The 15,683-nt window shown below is 45.1% G+C and overlaps 3 protein-coding genes across 4 annotated transcripts in view; 1 reads left to right on the top strand and 2 right to left on the bottom strand.

Moving 5' to 3' along the window:
- naa38 (N-alpha-acetyltransferase 38, NatC auxiliary subunit) overlaps positions 1 to 5,012 on the bottom strand; it is a 127,676-nt gene extending 122,664 nt beyond the window's left edge. Inside the window, exon 1 of the mRNA XM_076160128.1 lies at positions 5,007 to 5,012. The gene's annotated coding sequence lies outside the window, so the exon portion shown is untranslated. The remainder of the gene's footprint in view (positions 1 to 5,006) is intronic.
- Positions 1 to 10,218, top strand: part of rbpjb (recombination signal binding protein for immunoglobulin kappa J region b) — a 34,050-nt gene extending 23,832 nt beyond the window's left edge. For both annotated transcript variants that reach the window (XM_076160099.1, XM_076160108.1), the window contains exons 3-11: positions 1,102 to 1,197; positions 3,002 to 3,167; positions 3,386 to 3,560; positions 3,897 to 4,034; positions 4,322 to 4,434; positions 4,545 to 4,685; positions 4,775 to 4,930; positions 5,025 to 5,128; positions 5,966 to 10,218. In XM_076160099.1, coding sequence (XP_076016214.1) covers positions 1,102 to 1,197; positions 3,002 to 3,167; positions 3,386 to 3,560; positions 3,897 to 4,034; positions 4,322 to 4,434; positions 4,545 to 4,685; positions 4,775 to 4,930; positions 5,025 to 5,128; positions 5,966 to 6,296 — 1,420 coding nt within the window. In that variant the 3' untranslated portion in view covers positions 6,297 to 10,218. The remainder of the gene's footprint in view (positions 1 to 1,101; positions 1,198 to 3,001; positions 3,168 to 3,385; positions 3,561 to 3,896; positions 4,035 to 4,321; positions 4,435 to 4,544; positions 4,686 to 4,774; positions 4,931 to 5,024; positions 5,129 to 5,965) is intronic.
- A 1,297-nt stretch (positions 10,219 to 11,515) lies between these two features.
- cckar (cholecystokinin A receptor) lies at positions 11,516 to 15,674 on the bottom strand. Its single transcript, XM_076161329.1, has 5 exons — positions 15,473 to 15,674; positions 14,722 to 14,973; positions 12,743 to 13,004; positions 12,332 to 12,453; positions 11,516 to 12,212 (listed from the first exon to the last, which is right to left on the bottom strand). The coding sequence occupies exons 1-5, from the start codon at positions 15,597 to 15,599 to the stop codon at positions 11,626 to 11,628; spliced, it is 1,350 nt and encodes a 449-aa protein (XP_076017444.1). The 5' UTR covers positions 15,600 to 15,674; the 3' UTR covers positions 11,516 to 11,625.
- Positions 15,675 to 15,683: the final 9 nt, after the last annotated feature.

Genomic DNA, 15,683 nt, shown 5'->3' with positions numbered 1-15,683 from the left:
CTTAATTTCACAGCGAAGTGAGAAATAAAGTTCCCAAAGCTTTCTTGCCAAACGGATAAACCAAAATCCCTCTTGGCCTTCCTCCCCCTGTCCCTGTGCGAGGGGCCCCTTGCTTTTCCATAACAAAGGCCTCTCTAACCCGAGCGTGCGACCCTCTATTGCGTGGCAAAGTGGATATGTGTGCGTGTGTGTGTGTATATGTGTGTCTGTCTCTGTGTCTGAGTGGGTGTCCCTCTGAGCACCCCGTGTGTCAGGTGTCACTGACATCTGTGTGTGTGTGCGTGTGCGTGTGCGTGTGCGTGTGCGTGTGTGTGTGTGTGTGTGTGTGTGTGTGTGTGTGTGTGTGTGTGTGTGTGTGTGATGTGGTCCGACCCCGCATTAACTCCGCTGCCCTCCCAAATATTGAAATTATTTGGGTCCTTTTGGTTTGTTTGTGTAACAGACTGAAGTGTGGGATGATGGGAGGTTTTGGATTAGTTGACAGAAGTAATTGGAGCACAGACCTCGCAACATTTTTGACACGAGATGAGGATTCTTTGTCGGTGAGCTCAGCGCTTTTGTTTTTGTTTTGTTTAATTCCCCTTTTCCCCTCTTCAACCTCCTCCTCCAACTCTCTCTCTCTCTCTGTCTCTCTCGCTCTCTCGCCCTGACTCTCTTTCTCTCTCTCTCTCTCCTCACTGTCCCACTGAGCCGGTCATTAATGGTTCAGTCCACCCCCCCCCCCCCCCCTCAAATGGAGCCAGCTGTGGGAGAGCATAGCTTTTTTGGCCAGCAGACATGCAGGCTCTGAGGTGTTCCAGGGGTCGCGCACAAGTGTGTGTCTCAGTGTGTATTCTTGGTATGTTCTCTGTCCATACTTCACACTTACGCCTGTGCATTTTCCTCCCATCTGCAGCCGAGCGTTGTCTAAAACCTGCTGGATGACCTCTCTGTCACCAGCAACCCCCCGAGGCTTCCTTAGTTCTGACACACCTAATGTCTCTTAACCTCTGTTGCTGGATCACTGCCCGACAGCCCGTTAATGAACTTCTTCTTTTTCCTCCTCCTCTCTGTCTCCCCGTCCCTCTGACGTCCCTGTCCACCCACTTGTCCCCCCTGCAGAGAAGCGATGAGGAATTACCTGAAGGAGCGAGGCGACCAGACCGTCATGATCCTGCACGCAAAAGTTGCACAAAAATCCTACGGCAATGAGAAAAGGTGGGTGAATTATGGAAAACGAGTTATTATTCCCTGTTACTATTCAACATCAAGCTGACAAAGACTCATGAGGTGTGACGTGAAAGAGTGGGGAACGATAAACAAACGTTCCTGCGGAGGCCCCCGTGTGCTGCGGGGATCCTGACCCCGTCTGGCCTTTCATGTCCTCGGGGGTCAGAGGAGGAAATGAGGCAGTGACCTTCACGGCAAAGGCCACGTGCAGGTGAAGGCTGCGGAAGGGAAGGAAACGAGAGAGGGAGTTAAGAGAGCTGGGGATCAGGGAGATAAAAGGTCCTTTGAGGATGTCCGGGTGAAATCCACAGAGCATTCAGGTGAAAGAGCTCAGGGACAAGAGCATACTGTAGCTACGCAGCTTTTAAAGGCTTTAGAGGTCACGGACAAACGCACAGATTGGCCTTTGGGGAGCATCGTTTGGCTTTTGTCAGAATTCCCTCACAATGCCTTTAACAGATTCTCTGTTGTTCAAAGATGGAGTGCTGGATGCTCGCTAGATATCGAACCTCCTCCTTCTCTCTAGAGTCACAGAGACCGTGGTGATCATCCTCTAACTCTTTCCCCTTCCAATACTCCCGCTTGTTTACTTGGGCGAGCGGCAGCCCTGCCAGCAATCTCATCAATTCCATCTCCCGGTAAATCAGCCGACGCGAGCCAACTCGGAGACACCTCGGAGAGTTTGGAGCGCCACAGGGAAGACAGATAGAGTGGGGAGAGGTTGATTCTGGCTGTCTTGTTCAGTTAAAGTGACACCAACATACAAATATTTTTTTCCACTCTGAGTTACAGACAAATACAACAGAGCTTCGGGACAAATGCGTTTTATATATACATGCAAGAATCCAGTGAAGCTGCGTTGCTCAAGGATACACCAGTAGAGCACACGCATGTTGAACGGGACTTGAACCTGGGTTGTCAGGTAAAAATAGACCTGCCTGCTGCATCGCACATGACAGGCGTTTGAGAGTGAAACCTGCGATGCGCCTCCCGCAGGCATTTTCACCGTATTCACTTCAAGCGCGTACGCTCGGGTTTCTGCTCCTCTGTGCCACATATCAGTATGTTAACATCCTTTGGACGGCAGAGCCACACGGGGGATTTTACACGGGTGTCTGTCTCACACCTTTGATCATTTCTGTCACCACCAAAACAAGGAAAGACGGCGCACTCTTTCCATCTGTTGTCGTCAAAGACCCACACAGACAGAGACTGATGTTGCCAGACAAGTAGCTTTTGTGTTCCCGATCACGCACACCAAAATGTATTCAAAGATTATTGATGGCAATCCTTTTCTAAATATACAAAGACACAAGATGACTTACCAGTGTCCGAGGTGAATAAACCTCCATGGCAACGTATGGAGGTTTATTGTTGTTTATGCTGACCTGATAATTGCCCATTCTGCCATGTTGAGCTTTGAACATAGTGAAAGAGTTTCACATTTTACACCTTAAAGCTTAGGTTTCTGACTCTGGTTGTATTTTGGTGCCTCTCTGCCCTCTTCTGGTGTAAAGTGAACACTACACATTGGCCAGTGTATCAGGATTGATATGCCTACACTCACTCTTTTTTTTTTTTGTTAATTGTAACATTAAATTAGTATTTGGTGCATTTGTATGGTTGAATAAGAATGATGACATATCTCCAGGTTTGAGTGCTAAACAGCTCCACTTATACACCTGCACCCCTAATGTAACCTACATTAGAGATTACTGTTGAACAAGTAAAAAAGGGTTTCAGATTTGTGAGGTGAACCCAAGTAGTCATGTATCTTTGCGCTGTTGTCCAGGTTCTTCTGCCCTCCCCCCTGCGTGTACCTGATGGGCAGCGGCTGGAAGAAAAAGAAGGAGCAGATGGAGCGAGACGGCTGCTCAGAGCAGGAGTCGCAGCCCTGCGCCTTCATCGGCATCGGCAACAGCGACCAAGAAATGCAGCAGCTTAACTTAGAGGGAAAGGTACAAAACACCTCAAACACACACACACACTCTCTTACTTGCTAATACAAAAACCACTGACACACGAGATGTTACCACAGGTAAACACCTTTGTCTCCAGGTTGTTAGTCCTACGCATTCATGACATTTCATTAATATGTGAATAGGTTTTCTCTCCAGCTCCAACATCTCACTGTTCCTCTCCTCTGCTCCTCCTTTCTCCAACTCTCATCCAACAGAATTATTGCACAGCCAAAACCTTGTACATATCCGACTCCGACAAGAGAAAGCACTTCATGTTGTCCGTCAAGATGTTCTACGGCAACAGTGCGGACATCGGTGTCTTCCTCAGCAAGAGGATCAAAGTCATCTCCAAGCCCTCCAAAAAGAAGCAGTCGCTTAAGAACGCAGACTGTGAGTTTGGCATATGCTTGTGTGTTTCAGTTGTGTTGTTATCACAGCAGTGACATAGATCTGGTCTTAAACACGCCTTCTCATCATATTCCAGCTGCTTTTTGCATTGATGGTCATGTTGAGCTCGGCCGCTAGAGGGCAGTGTAACCTCACTCCATCAGCAGTCATTCTTGTCTGCTAAACACACATGGAGCAGCTGCCTGTTTATTTCATGGCTAAACTCACCTGTTATCATACTGCTAACACAGCTGACCTGTGAGCCACCGTTTCTGTGGGGACTATTATATAACTGCCGTGTGTGTGTGTATGTTCTTGCTCTTGTTTGTTTTCGCGCAGTGTGTATTGCATCAGGGACCAAGGTGGCACTGTTCAACCGGTTGCGGTCCCAAACGGTCAGCACGCGTTATCTACATGTGGAGGGGGGGAACTTCCACGCCAGCTCCCAGCAGTGGGGGGCCTTCTACATCCACCTGTGTAAGTCCCACTCAGCCAGAAGTGTGACCGCTGTGTGTGTTTACATGTACACACTGAAAGGTTAACATAAATGGAAAAATTAATCGTAGAGTCACATAAACTAGATCATACAGAGGTTCACTGTTAGGCCACACTAACACACACACTTTCTGCGCATTGTAGACACAACCCCTGGCCTTATTCCAGGCATTGTAAAGTGTGTTTCATTATAAACAAGCAGGAAAGGATGGATTGATGTGGGAAGTTGGCCGCAGCACTTGACACGCTTTCATCCCGTTTCCTTTTAGTGGATGATGAGGAGTCGGAAGGAGAGGAGTTCACTGTGAGAGACGGTTACATCCACTACGGTCAGACAGTCAAGCTGGTGTGTTCTGTCACCGGCATGGCCCTCCCCAGACTGGTAACGGACACATTTAAGAGAGAGAGACACTTTCATTCAGCACACCGGCCGCTACATGTGCGGTATGTGTGTATATGTGTGTGAAGGAAAGTGTTTTATCTCTCTTTTAGATCATCCGGAAGGTGGACAAACAGACGGCGCTACTGGATGCAGACGACCCGGTCTCCCAGCTCCATAAGTGTGCCTTCTACTTGAAGGACACGGAACGCATGTACCTGTGCCTTTCCCAAGAAAGGATCATCCAGTTTCAAGTTAGTCTCCCCTTAGAGCCTTTTGTGTCTGCCATCTCATGCTGGTGACGTGTAATTAAAGTGTGTGTCTTCCCCTCTTCCCATTTTAGGCCACTCCATGCCCAAAGGAACCAAACAAGGAGATGATCAATGACGGCGCCTCCTGGACAATCATCAGCACGGACAAGGCCGAGTACACTTTCTACGAGGGCATGGGCCCCGTTCACGCGCCCGTCACCCCTGTGCCTGTGGTAGAGAGCTTACAGGTACGCAAGACTGCCAAGAAAAGGCTCTCTGGTTTTTGTTTTTGCCGTTTTTCCATATCAGTTTAGGTCATTGGATTGTTTTCTTTCCGTGCAGTTAAATGGCGGCGGGGACGTCGCCATGCTGGAGCTGACAGGACAGAACTTCACTCCAAATCTGCGGGTCTGGTTCGGAGACGTCGAGGCTGAGACCATGTATAGGTGGGCCTTTGCTTCTATTGCATACTAGAAATGAGCTCTTAAATCAGAACAGCAGAGATGTTGCATTCACTAAAACTAAAAAAGCACTTTGGATCACACATCAGTTTTAAAACCAAAGCCAAAAGGAATGAAACGTAAAACCCTCATAAAATGGCGGACGGATTAGGTTTCCTGTGTTTATCAGTGCTGCCCACCTACAACTAAGTGAGAAACATGATAAACGACCATGAAAGACTCTGGGGACCACCATCTGCTAAACGTGGGGACCTCCCACAATCCATGACAATATGGAAACTCGCACACTCGTCTCACTTCACTAATATACCATGAAATGTTGGGAATAATAATCGAAATCCTCATAATCATTCACTCTTTTATAATATTGAGCGTTTCTTTTCATCCTTTTGCTGGGACATATTTAAAAAAGCTGTACTTGGTTTTCTTTTTTAAGTGTAGTTACAACAGTTGATCAACAACCATTTGATAGTTTAGTAGCTTTAATCTTGGATGAAGTAAATATGGCAAGTATTCAATATTCACTACTCCAAGGTCAAGAGTGTGAACATTTGCCTAATTTTTCATTTCATTTCAGTTTAAAACCTTTAAAAGTACTCTGGAACCTTGTGAAGAGCATTCATCAGTATTTTTATAGACTAAATGATGAATGGGAAGAGCTGATAATGAAAGTACTCTCTGGGTGCCACTTAAATGGATCATATTCAAGGATAAAGTGACCTTCATCTAACATTTCATAACCGTGGCTTGAAGACACTCAAACATTTTTCCTTGTTGTTATTCCTTTCCTTCTTTCGACATCAACATCCAAACCTACGGCAGATGTGCGGAGAGCATGCTGTGCGTGGTGCCCGACATCTCGGCCTTCCGGGAGGGTTGGCGCTGGGTGCGGCAGCCCGTCCAGGTGCCCGTCACGCTGGTGAGGAACGACGGCATCATCTACTCCACCACACTGACCTTCACCTACACGCCAGAGCCCGGGCCGCGGCCGCACTGCAGCGCCGCCGGGGCCATCCTGCGGGCCGGCAACTCCACCCTGCTAAGCAACAACACCAGCCAGGAGCCCAACTCCGGAGTCTATGGCCCCAACAGCACCTCCAACGCCGGAGTCACGTCCTCGTCCTCCACCGCCGCAGCAGCTGTGGTCTCCTAACGCACACAGGGGCCACGCACAATATGCCTTGAGAGTAAATATACCATAAGGTGTATAAAGACTATGGGGAAATTTAAAAAAAAACTGACTCACTCTAAAAGTGCTGCAATTTTGGATTCAAAGAAGCTGAAACGGAAAAATTGGTGGGAAATAGGAGCAAATCCAGGGGAAATTTGAAGGAGGATTGACATCAAAAGTTGTCAGTGGACAAGAAGAGAGAGTTCTCCTTGCCTCGTCGCCCCTCCTGTGGTTTCTAAAGGGACCTGCCTTTTCTGTCCTGGTGTTTGGAACAAGCAGAGGTCCTGAAAGCTCCGAGCACCAGCACCCTCCTACAGCCGCCAGAACGCAAACCACAACAACAATGCATCCACCGCGTAGAAGAAAGAAACGTTGACGAAAGAAAGAAAAAAAGTCTTTTTTTTTTTTGCGCGGCCCCTTCCCCCCCCCCTCCACTTTGTTTATTATTATTCCTTTTTGTTTCATTTTTGTTTTGTTTTGCGTTGATTTGTGGTTTGTGACAGGGGGCTGGATGTGTTGTTGTCGGCGGTAGTGCAAGGATGCAGAGGGACACATAAAACGTGACGATAACATAGTTTTTATGGACCAAGGATCTTGTATAAGCTTTAGTAAAGGTACATTTTTCTCCATACCTTTTTTGTATTAAACATATAGTACACTTTTGTTACCAAATAGTTTCTATTCTTCCTCTGAGCTCGGGCTTTTCCCCCCTTGAGGTCCAAAATCCCAACCTGTTTGTCATTGCGACCTTACTACAAACGCCTGCTTTCTTCAGTGTCTGGACGGAACGCGTTGTTTTGATACTCTTGCTTCTTCTGTTGGGGGAAAATCTGAAGTCTGGGTTGTTTATTTACATAACCGAAGGTTGTCTCTTTTTTTATTTTATTTTATTTTTTTAAATTGGGGAATAACCTCAGAGGGCCTATTTTTATCATTGGTTTTTATGAAGTCTTTAAAAAGAAAAGCTTTAAGCAACGCCTCTGCCTTGCCTGCAATACTCTATGTTCGCTATGTCTCCTTTGGAAATATACACATCAGTACATCTCACATGGAGCCATAGCAACGTTTGCAGAACCCATCAGAAACTAGACTTCCATGGTTACGAAAAATCTTCTCACAATAACGTAATAAGCGTAGTCACTGACTTAAGAGAATAGCCTTAGTACTGTATATTATTACTGTGTACACAGTCAAACCAATCACATATCTGATATCCTGTATCTGTTCTGAAGATCATGTTGCTCTATTGCTCACTGTTAACATATTGAGGAATGCAGTGAAACCTTCCTTATGCTCTGAACTGCACCCAGCGCGGTGTCTTCCAATGTGTGCTGTACTCACGGTGGCATTCAACTCTAGCGGTTTTCCAAAAGCGGCATGTTCGAGACTGACATTTTCAATTTGATGTGGCCTTACCGATAACTTCAATTTCAAAGAAAAAACACAGAAAAACCAAGTCCTTCACCTTCCCCGACTGATTTTTGAATATCTGTGCTGTGCTTCTTCTCGCTGGGGCTTATGCGAGCTCCTGCTGCGGCTCCACAAGCCTCCCGGTCATGCAAAGCAGCCTTCTGAAGGAACTCTAGACCTTCACTTTGGTGTACATTTAGGTTTCTATCCTCTCATGGTGCACAGCACCCTTCACTTTTGGTACAATGTGTCACGAGCGCTGTATGCTCTTTTCAGCCTTCTTAGCCTTTTTAAGGATTCCCTGTGGTTTTCTCTTCGCAGAAAGTGTGTGTACATGTAAACTCACTGTCGGAATAGTCGCACTCACCTGTGTCCATGGCGACCCAGTCTCCTGTAGAAGTATAAAAGGCCTTCTAAATGTGTATTATTGAAGATGTGTATTTCCAAACACACGCAGCAATATTGTACAGGTCATTTCTTGTTATGTCATCGTTTTGTCCGCCTGAGTACTAGTTCACCAGCCAGCAAGTACATGTATGTGCGTGCGTGTATGTGTGTGTGTTGGAGGTATGTGACTGTCAACGTAGTCGCTATAATGGAATATTGAGTCAGACTCGCTCCATTTCAAAGTGTATTCCCGCCGCTCTTCAGCAAAAGACCCTGAGACTCTTCAGGGTCTTTGCCGTCTTCCACAAGGATCCAAATGGAAAGAATGCGATTGTTGTGGAGAAACATTCAATGGCAATACTCGTGATTTTGGTGTGACAGTACAACTGTATACACTTCCGGGGAAGAACAATGATACTGTAACTTGAATGTCTGAAGTATTTGACTTTTTTTCATAAACCCTTGAAATAGGAAAAGGAGCAAAAAGGATTCACTTGCACCCCATCAATGTATAGAAAAACGTAAGTCATGCCCCCATTTTCGTCATCCGCACCTGCCTGTCCGTCATTAATGTTAAATGTTTTATATTGTAATATTGATATTTTTTAAATTATTGATACAAAGCCCCCCCACCCTTGTCTTATTCATTGTCAGAAGAAAAAAAAAGTGCATTATTGCCCGTGCTGCCTACGGTGGCCTGGGAGTGTATTTTTAATAGGCCACTTCCTGTCTGTCCTGGAACGATAAACGACGTCACTAACCGGTGCTGCAGCGGTCGTGTAGCATCACACCAATTCGCGATTCTTCCCGTCGATCTCCGCGGCGACGGCGAAACCCTTTACTCTGCAGGATGGAGGTCACGAAATCTTACTGTAGATTTTTAACTTGAGTGTGTTTTCTACGTCTACTAGAGTGAGCGCTAAATTCTGCGAGTTTTAACGTAGCCTCTCCATCAGTGTCGCCCAACCACCCCACCCTCGCGCTTGGATATTTCGGCGGGGTTGTTTTTGTTTTGTTTTCTGTTTTCTTTTGTCTTTTGTTTACATGTTGCCTCTTCGGACTAACCACCCCCGGCCTCCTCTTCGTCGCTCGCGCCCAAACGAATAAACGGGCCGATGCATACTTTTACAATATGGCCCCCCTTGACAATCCAAGCCGGTTTACAGTTCTCTTCAAAACATACAAGGAAACTAGTTCACACAGTTCACACAGGGGTCAAAAATGGGGTCAACAATGTTACATGCCTTCTTATACATGAGCTGTATTTACCGTGGCGACAAAGCTTTTCCGAAAATTGCGCCATCTCGTTTTTTCTAACAAAATACCTGAACTAAACTGGTTTCCTTTCTCTCGGTGTGTCTGGTCACATTGGTTTGACTCTTCCAAAAGCAGCTGTACTTGTGTTTCTTTTTTTTTTTTTTAATAATGAGCTCTGAACAATGTATGTATCCTCTAATATGCCAAATGTCTTTTTTATAATGTAGTTTTCATGCACTGCTAAACAAAACAGGGCAGAGTGAGAGGCAGCTTTAAACAAAAAGGAGTGTGGAGCGGAGCCCTTCTCTGTCGCACTCAGCCTTACTTCTCCTTAAGACTATTTGGCTGTTTGCACTACAGAGCGCTAACCTTTCTTTTCCCTCTCTCACACATTTCATCCTCACTTTTCATCGCTCATGTTTATGTATGTACATTTGGAAAAATCTCTCGCCTTTTCCCTCCATTTTTTTTCTATCGAGCAGCCTGTGTTACGCTTAGCTTCGCTGCAGTCAGATCACGTTTTTCAGTTGTCGTTTCCCCCTCTTCACGTCCTTTCACTCTCACTTTATCGGTGTATTATGCTAGTAAAATGGTAAGCAGAGGTGTCATTGTGGTAGTATACTCAGTGCTCAAAGGGTTGCTGATGGTAGAAACCTGTGCCGTTTGTAACATTTAGCAATAACGTCAAAACAAGGGGACGGTTTTTTGATAACATACGTTAGTTTGTTTTTTGTACATATTGCAGCTCCAGATCATGCTCAAAACTGTATGTCATTAAAAGAATAAAAAACGAGAAAAAAACTTGCAATATTGGCATAAAAATGAGAAATAAAAAGTGATATAAATCTCACTTTGTTTATGTTTTTAATCAATACTATTCACAAGCTTAAGCAGTCCATACATTGTAATTCACGTTTCAGCTGAATGAATGTTCACAGCACTGACACTTGACAAACTAGTTAATGTGTAATATTGGACATTCAGCTGAATTGCTTTCATGTTGTTCAGGTGCCAGGTTGCTTCAGTGCCCACAGGGTGACATCAGGTGGGGCGTTGGGCATCTACCAACCCCAAATGGAGCTTTTATCCCTGGGAACGGGTCCCAGTGGAATCCCCTGCTCTTTCCACCACTTGTAAGAGACCTGATGGCCTTTACTTTATTAAAGCCGTTGAAAGCGCCAAGCCGCTCCGTCCAAAATCTTCGTAGCAACAGATGCACACTGTACATTCAACGTCCTTATATGGTCAACCAGCTGCGGATTAACCACCAATGGGCTTTGTGGATTGTGGTTGGCAAATGATATCAGAGAGAACACAATAGCATTTAATGGACGCTTCCAGATGTATATCAAAGACCAGTAGAGTAATTCCTACATTTAGCAGCTGACACTTGATGCTATGTGCAATGAACATTTGGCCTTTTGCTTCAGTGTCTTCGAACAAAGACGCAAACACGTATTGTCTACAGGTTAACAGGACTGCTGTCAAAATGGCTACATTATCATACAGTAACAAAACATATCTGGAAAGATTCATAGTTGAAGTTAAACCTACGAATTCACAGAACAACAGCAAAGTCGTACAATTAACATTGCAAAAACAAAATGGAGATAACTTGCTACATTCGCTGCTATATTTAACATTATGAGACGATCGGGTGGGTGGACGGGTAATGCTGGGAATTTGCTCTTTGAAGAGGGGATGCAGGTGGTCACAGTCCCACAACATGATAAGGCCTCTCCAATTCCCATTGGACGCACAGTACAAACCCTGAAGACACACACACATAGACACACACACACACACTCTGGGTCAAGGTTATGAGCAGAACTATTTGTGCACTTAGAGGATTGTTTTGAAGCTACTAACGGATTGCGGTGCGATACGCAGCAGCTGCTGACAAATGAAAGCCTATTTACATAAATGAATACACGTCTCTGCTATGGTGTCTTGTCCTCGTGAATGAGGGGTGGGGTCACAAAGTGATCGACACAAACTGGTTTGAAAACTGTCTGACACTGTGTGTGTGTAGATCTATTGGGCCTGATGGGATTTTACAACAGACGAACAGCTTGGATCCTGTAACTGTTGAAAGTACTGAATGTACCCATGTCATGTTAGACTTAAAGCTAAAGCAACATATTTGGACATTTACTAGCCCTATAAGGACTTTGATGGCCCTCAGGTTGGAGTCGAACACACTGTCCTTGACATGTTTGGACTCAGGCCATTGTTCTTACGTAAACATCAATCCAGTTCAACTCGGCTCACTCCAGGCGGATGCACGTATGCCAGTGTATGTAATGGCAGTGCTGGGTTCTCTTGCCGGGGTATGGCCATTCTTCGGCCTTACGGGGACCTCCCTTTTAGCCATTGCACCTCTGGGTGACCTTGCAAAACTGCCGCGCCCTGCGTTTCCACTTTGTTCCTCGATGCAGCTGCAGCAGGTGAAGGTGGCCAGCATGCCTTGGCGGAAACGCTTGTTCATGAAGCAGTAAATGATGGGGTTGACGCAGGCCGAGATGTAGGAGAGCAGGTGGATGAAGGAGATGGGCGCACCGGTCAGGTGTCTGGCCAGGCGCCGGTCAAAAGCCAGCCACGCGTTCACCACATACACAGGGGTCCAACAGAGGAAGAAGAGGAAGACGATAACCAGGAGCATGCGGATGACACGCTTCTTGGCTATCAGGTTGGCTGTAGAATTGCTGCTGCATATGCGAGCTGGCTTAGGCTTTTTGTCGACGGTGTCAGCTGCAGCTTTCAACATCATGCTCTTTTTAGATGGCTGAAGGTAACAACCGTCGCTGTCACCAGGCTTGATGCTGCTGGTGCTGGATTGTCTTTCTGTCAAGGGGCAAAATATGACAACACCATGAAAAGACTTTAGTGCGTGCGACCTTCCATAGAACCAGGACTGCATTTCTCAAGGATCAGGATTTCATTGAGAAGTTTATTTTTCGTACCTCTGGATGTTGAGGACACCTCAAACCTGACGCCACGGTAGAGCTCCTTGGAGATGAGTCCATAAGCTGTCATCATGACAATCCCAGGAATCAGGAAGAGCAGCAGCAGAAGAGACACATACCTGCAAGGAAACACACCAAAACAAGGCAATAATGAAAGAAAATAAGCATTCGGTGTGTCTAATCTGTAAATAGTAGATGAGATTAGAATTTAGTCTTTTCTTCTCTCGTGCTTCAGGTCAGATCTGTAAACCTTTGTGTGTCTCGTCCAATGATTTCCCCCAAGGTCATCAGCACTAACAGACTAACAAAATCAATACTGGGCCATCTGAAGTTGGGTCTGATGAAGCGCACAATCTGAGTACATGCGTGTACTCCCTAATGCACTTGTTCTGTTGAGAACCAGCTCACCAGGACTGCTGGATGATGTCATTGGGCCACATCAGACGGCACATGTGCCCGGTGGAGTTGTCGCGGCGGGTGAAGGGCTTGAGCTTGCTGGAGATGGGGTAGGGCAGCATCAGTATGAAGGACACCACCCAGGTGGCAGTGATGACCTGGACAGCGTGGGACTTGGTCTGCCACGTCCTGGAGGTCAGCGGGTTGCAAATGGCACTGTAGCGCTCGAATGAGATGGCCACCAGGTTGAAGGTGGACACGCTCACAGACACACCTGCAGGACAGATGAGGGCAATTCTGAATACCTGACGTCTTTCCCAACTAACAAACAATATCACCCCCATTTACTTATCCAGATGGACTCCTTCATCTCTCTTACTTTTACTCCTTTCTCTCCTCTTATCTGTACAGCTGCTATACTTTAATGCTTTATTCCTTCAACCATTGTCGTTGAACCACAATGAACGCTCCAGAATGATCCACCGTAGATGCTGGAGATGCGTTCCTCCAGTCACCAAGCTGTTTGTCAGACTGTGAGCATGTGTTCTTCCCCCCTGTCCACAAGCTATCTAGCACTAACAATGGCTGGCATCCTAATAACATATCACTATGACTGAACCGCATGTGACGTTATGGGACATAAGTGCTCTGTCGCCATGAATTTTAACCTCTGAGTGGAGACAGAGCACACACTGATCACTGTCTATTGTCATATCAGTGTTAACAAACTGTGATTATAACAAGAAGAGCTATAAATACATTCAAATTATCATCATGCACAATCCAAGCGGGGCGACGCTTAAACAAATAATCACGCAGACAAATGAGATAACGACCCCGGATGACAGAGATGTGATTAGCTAAGCGGAGCAACAGGAAGTAAGGGGAAAAATATCCACTTACGCAATGAAAATTACATTTCCTGACGGGCCTGCAATCAGATGAAACAGCTATATGAAATATGGGTGAAATTAGGACGTCTGTGACAGCTGCACTTCATTTCAAAGCCAGCAGAAGAAGAAAATGTGGCCATGAACCTGAATTTGGATGTCAAATATTCATCTCCATGTTCAAAACTAAATTGTCTTCTAAGCAGTTTTTTTGCCCTTACAAATTACTACCACTTTCTAATTTGATTCAGGTGAGGCACATTCTCTCAGTAAGGTTGGTAGCTACCCCCCACTCACCTCTCTTCCATTTGCCTATTGTAACAACTCTACTTACTGGACAGTCTGGATCATGGTCTTTATTTCAGGAAACCTGGAGGTCCCATTTATTATCAGTTTTCTTTTTTTTCTATTAAAAGAGTGTTAATAATTTAGATCCATCGCAAAAAAATGGGCCTTGTATATTATTTATGTACAGTTTGGTCATATTTAAGTAGGTCAAAGATGATGAGTTGTGCTTTCGAGTTGCCTTGTTCTGTTGAAGTTAACTATTTTGGTGAACATTTGTATTTGTTTATAATTTACTCTGCAAGTCTAACTGGTTTTCCTAGCCATTACCATTTCCCCAAAGTAAACATTTCTGTGCTTTGGATTTAGAGCCTTCACACCATACAGTACGTCATCTTCCTGTCATACATCTGCTCATAAACAAATGTTTGACTCGGAGTTATGTGTAATTTGCAACAGATGATTGCACAATATGTTGGCAAAAATCAAACATAAACAGTAATAATAGGGACACAACGGCTTGCTCACACAAATGTCAACACAGAAACACCCTTTGTTACGTACAAAGATATGCAGAGTTTAATCCTTTTGAAGTCAGAGTGGCAGTTGTGTAACTGAAACGGGGGCTGGGACTTTTCACACATTTTACTGGAAGGAAACTCGATCTATTTTAGACTTTTTGGACACATCACACAATCGAATTTCATTGACTTCTCTGTCTCACTTTCCACTAATTCACCTTGGAAAGTCAAATTTATTAATTGTATATTTTATCTCTAGTTCATCAGGAAAATATCCCTTTCTGCTTTCACTCACCCATGAAGTACATGACCAGCTTGCACATGCCAGTGCCGAAGATGAAGTTCTTCATCAGGTTGGTGATAAGTGTGAAGGGGATGCACACCAGGGAGACCATGAGGTCGCTGACAGACAGGGACAGCAGGAACAGGTTTGTGACTGTCCTCATGCGTTTGTTCCTGACCAGGACGGTGATGATGAGGCTGTTGCCCACGACACTGAGGAGGAAGATGAGGCTGTAGAGGAAGATCCTCACAGACTCGTTGATATCTGAGAAGACCAGACACATGATTGCACACATGAACGCACAATTAAGGTCTGTCTGCACCACAAAATAGCTCAGTAATACTCCTGAAATATCTACTATGAATGAATCATCCAGGCTTCTTGTGTGTTTGTGCCATTCGGTTCTTTATTGTTATATTATATATGAAGCAATTATATGTATAATAGGGGTACTGCTTTATTTTAAGTCAGCTGTGTCTCCATTAACGTGGCAGAATGTTATGGACTTGAGTCATGCGTAAGGCGCGCTGTCGATAACAAATGCACAAATCCTCGTTTTTTGGAGGGTTAAATTATAGTAAGATTTGATGCATTTTGCGTAAATTTAAACACGTCTAAGGTTAATGTTTAGTACTACGTTTGTCTGTATGTACGACAATAAATCGATTTGGAAAAGAAACACGAATAGGCCATGTTAAGTGGTATTTAAATGCATGTATCATAAAATGTTATTGTAGCGCCAACACAGATATAAATGCCGTACCTTTTGGCTCGGGGTTGGAGTCCTCCTGATCCTCACACTCAGATATATTCCTGATCCCAAAGTTGCATAAAATCTTGTTGAGATCAGTGGAATTGATGAGAATATCTTGCACCGTATAAGTCTCCATGATGTTTTCTCTCCCCAAAAAAAGCCCTCAGGTAAACTCATGCGTCATGGGAACCGCGTTCCCTGACTGAGCTCTGGCTGGGAT

The sequence above is a fragment of the Genypterus blacodes genome, unplaced genomic scaffold (assembly GCF_046128005.1).
Source record: "Genypterus blacodes isolate CSIRO-AG114 ecotype Tasmania unplaced genomic scaffold, CSIRO-AGI_Gbla_v1 ptg000011l_1, whole genome shotgun sequence".
In the NCBI taxonomy this organism is placed as follows: domain Eukaryota; kingdom Metazoa; phylum Chordata; class Actinopteri; order Ophidiiformes; family Ophidiidae; genus Genypterus; species Genypterus blacodes.
Note: the sequence above shows the minus strand (reverse complement) of the source record. Positions and strands in the feature narration are given on the sequence as shown.

Coding starts and splice junctions, on each gene's coding strand:
- cckar (XM_076161329.1), bottom strand. CDS start 15,599: ATGGAGACTTATACGGTGCAAGATATTCTCATCAATTCCACTGATCTC. Junction 14,974..15,472: donor CTCCAACCCCGAGCCAAAAG/GTACGGCATTTA, acceptor TGGTCTTCTCAG/ATATCAACGAGTCTGTGAGG. Junction 12,454..12,742: donor GACATCATCCAGCAGTCCTG/GTGAGCTGGTTC, acceptor GTTTCCTTGCAG/GTATGTGTCTCTTCTGCTGC.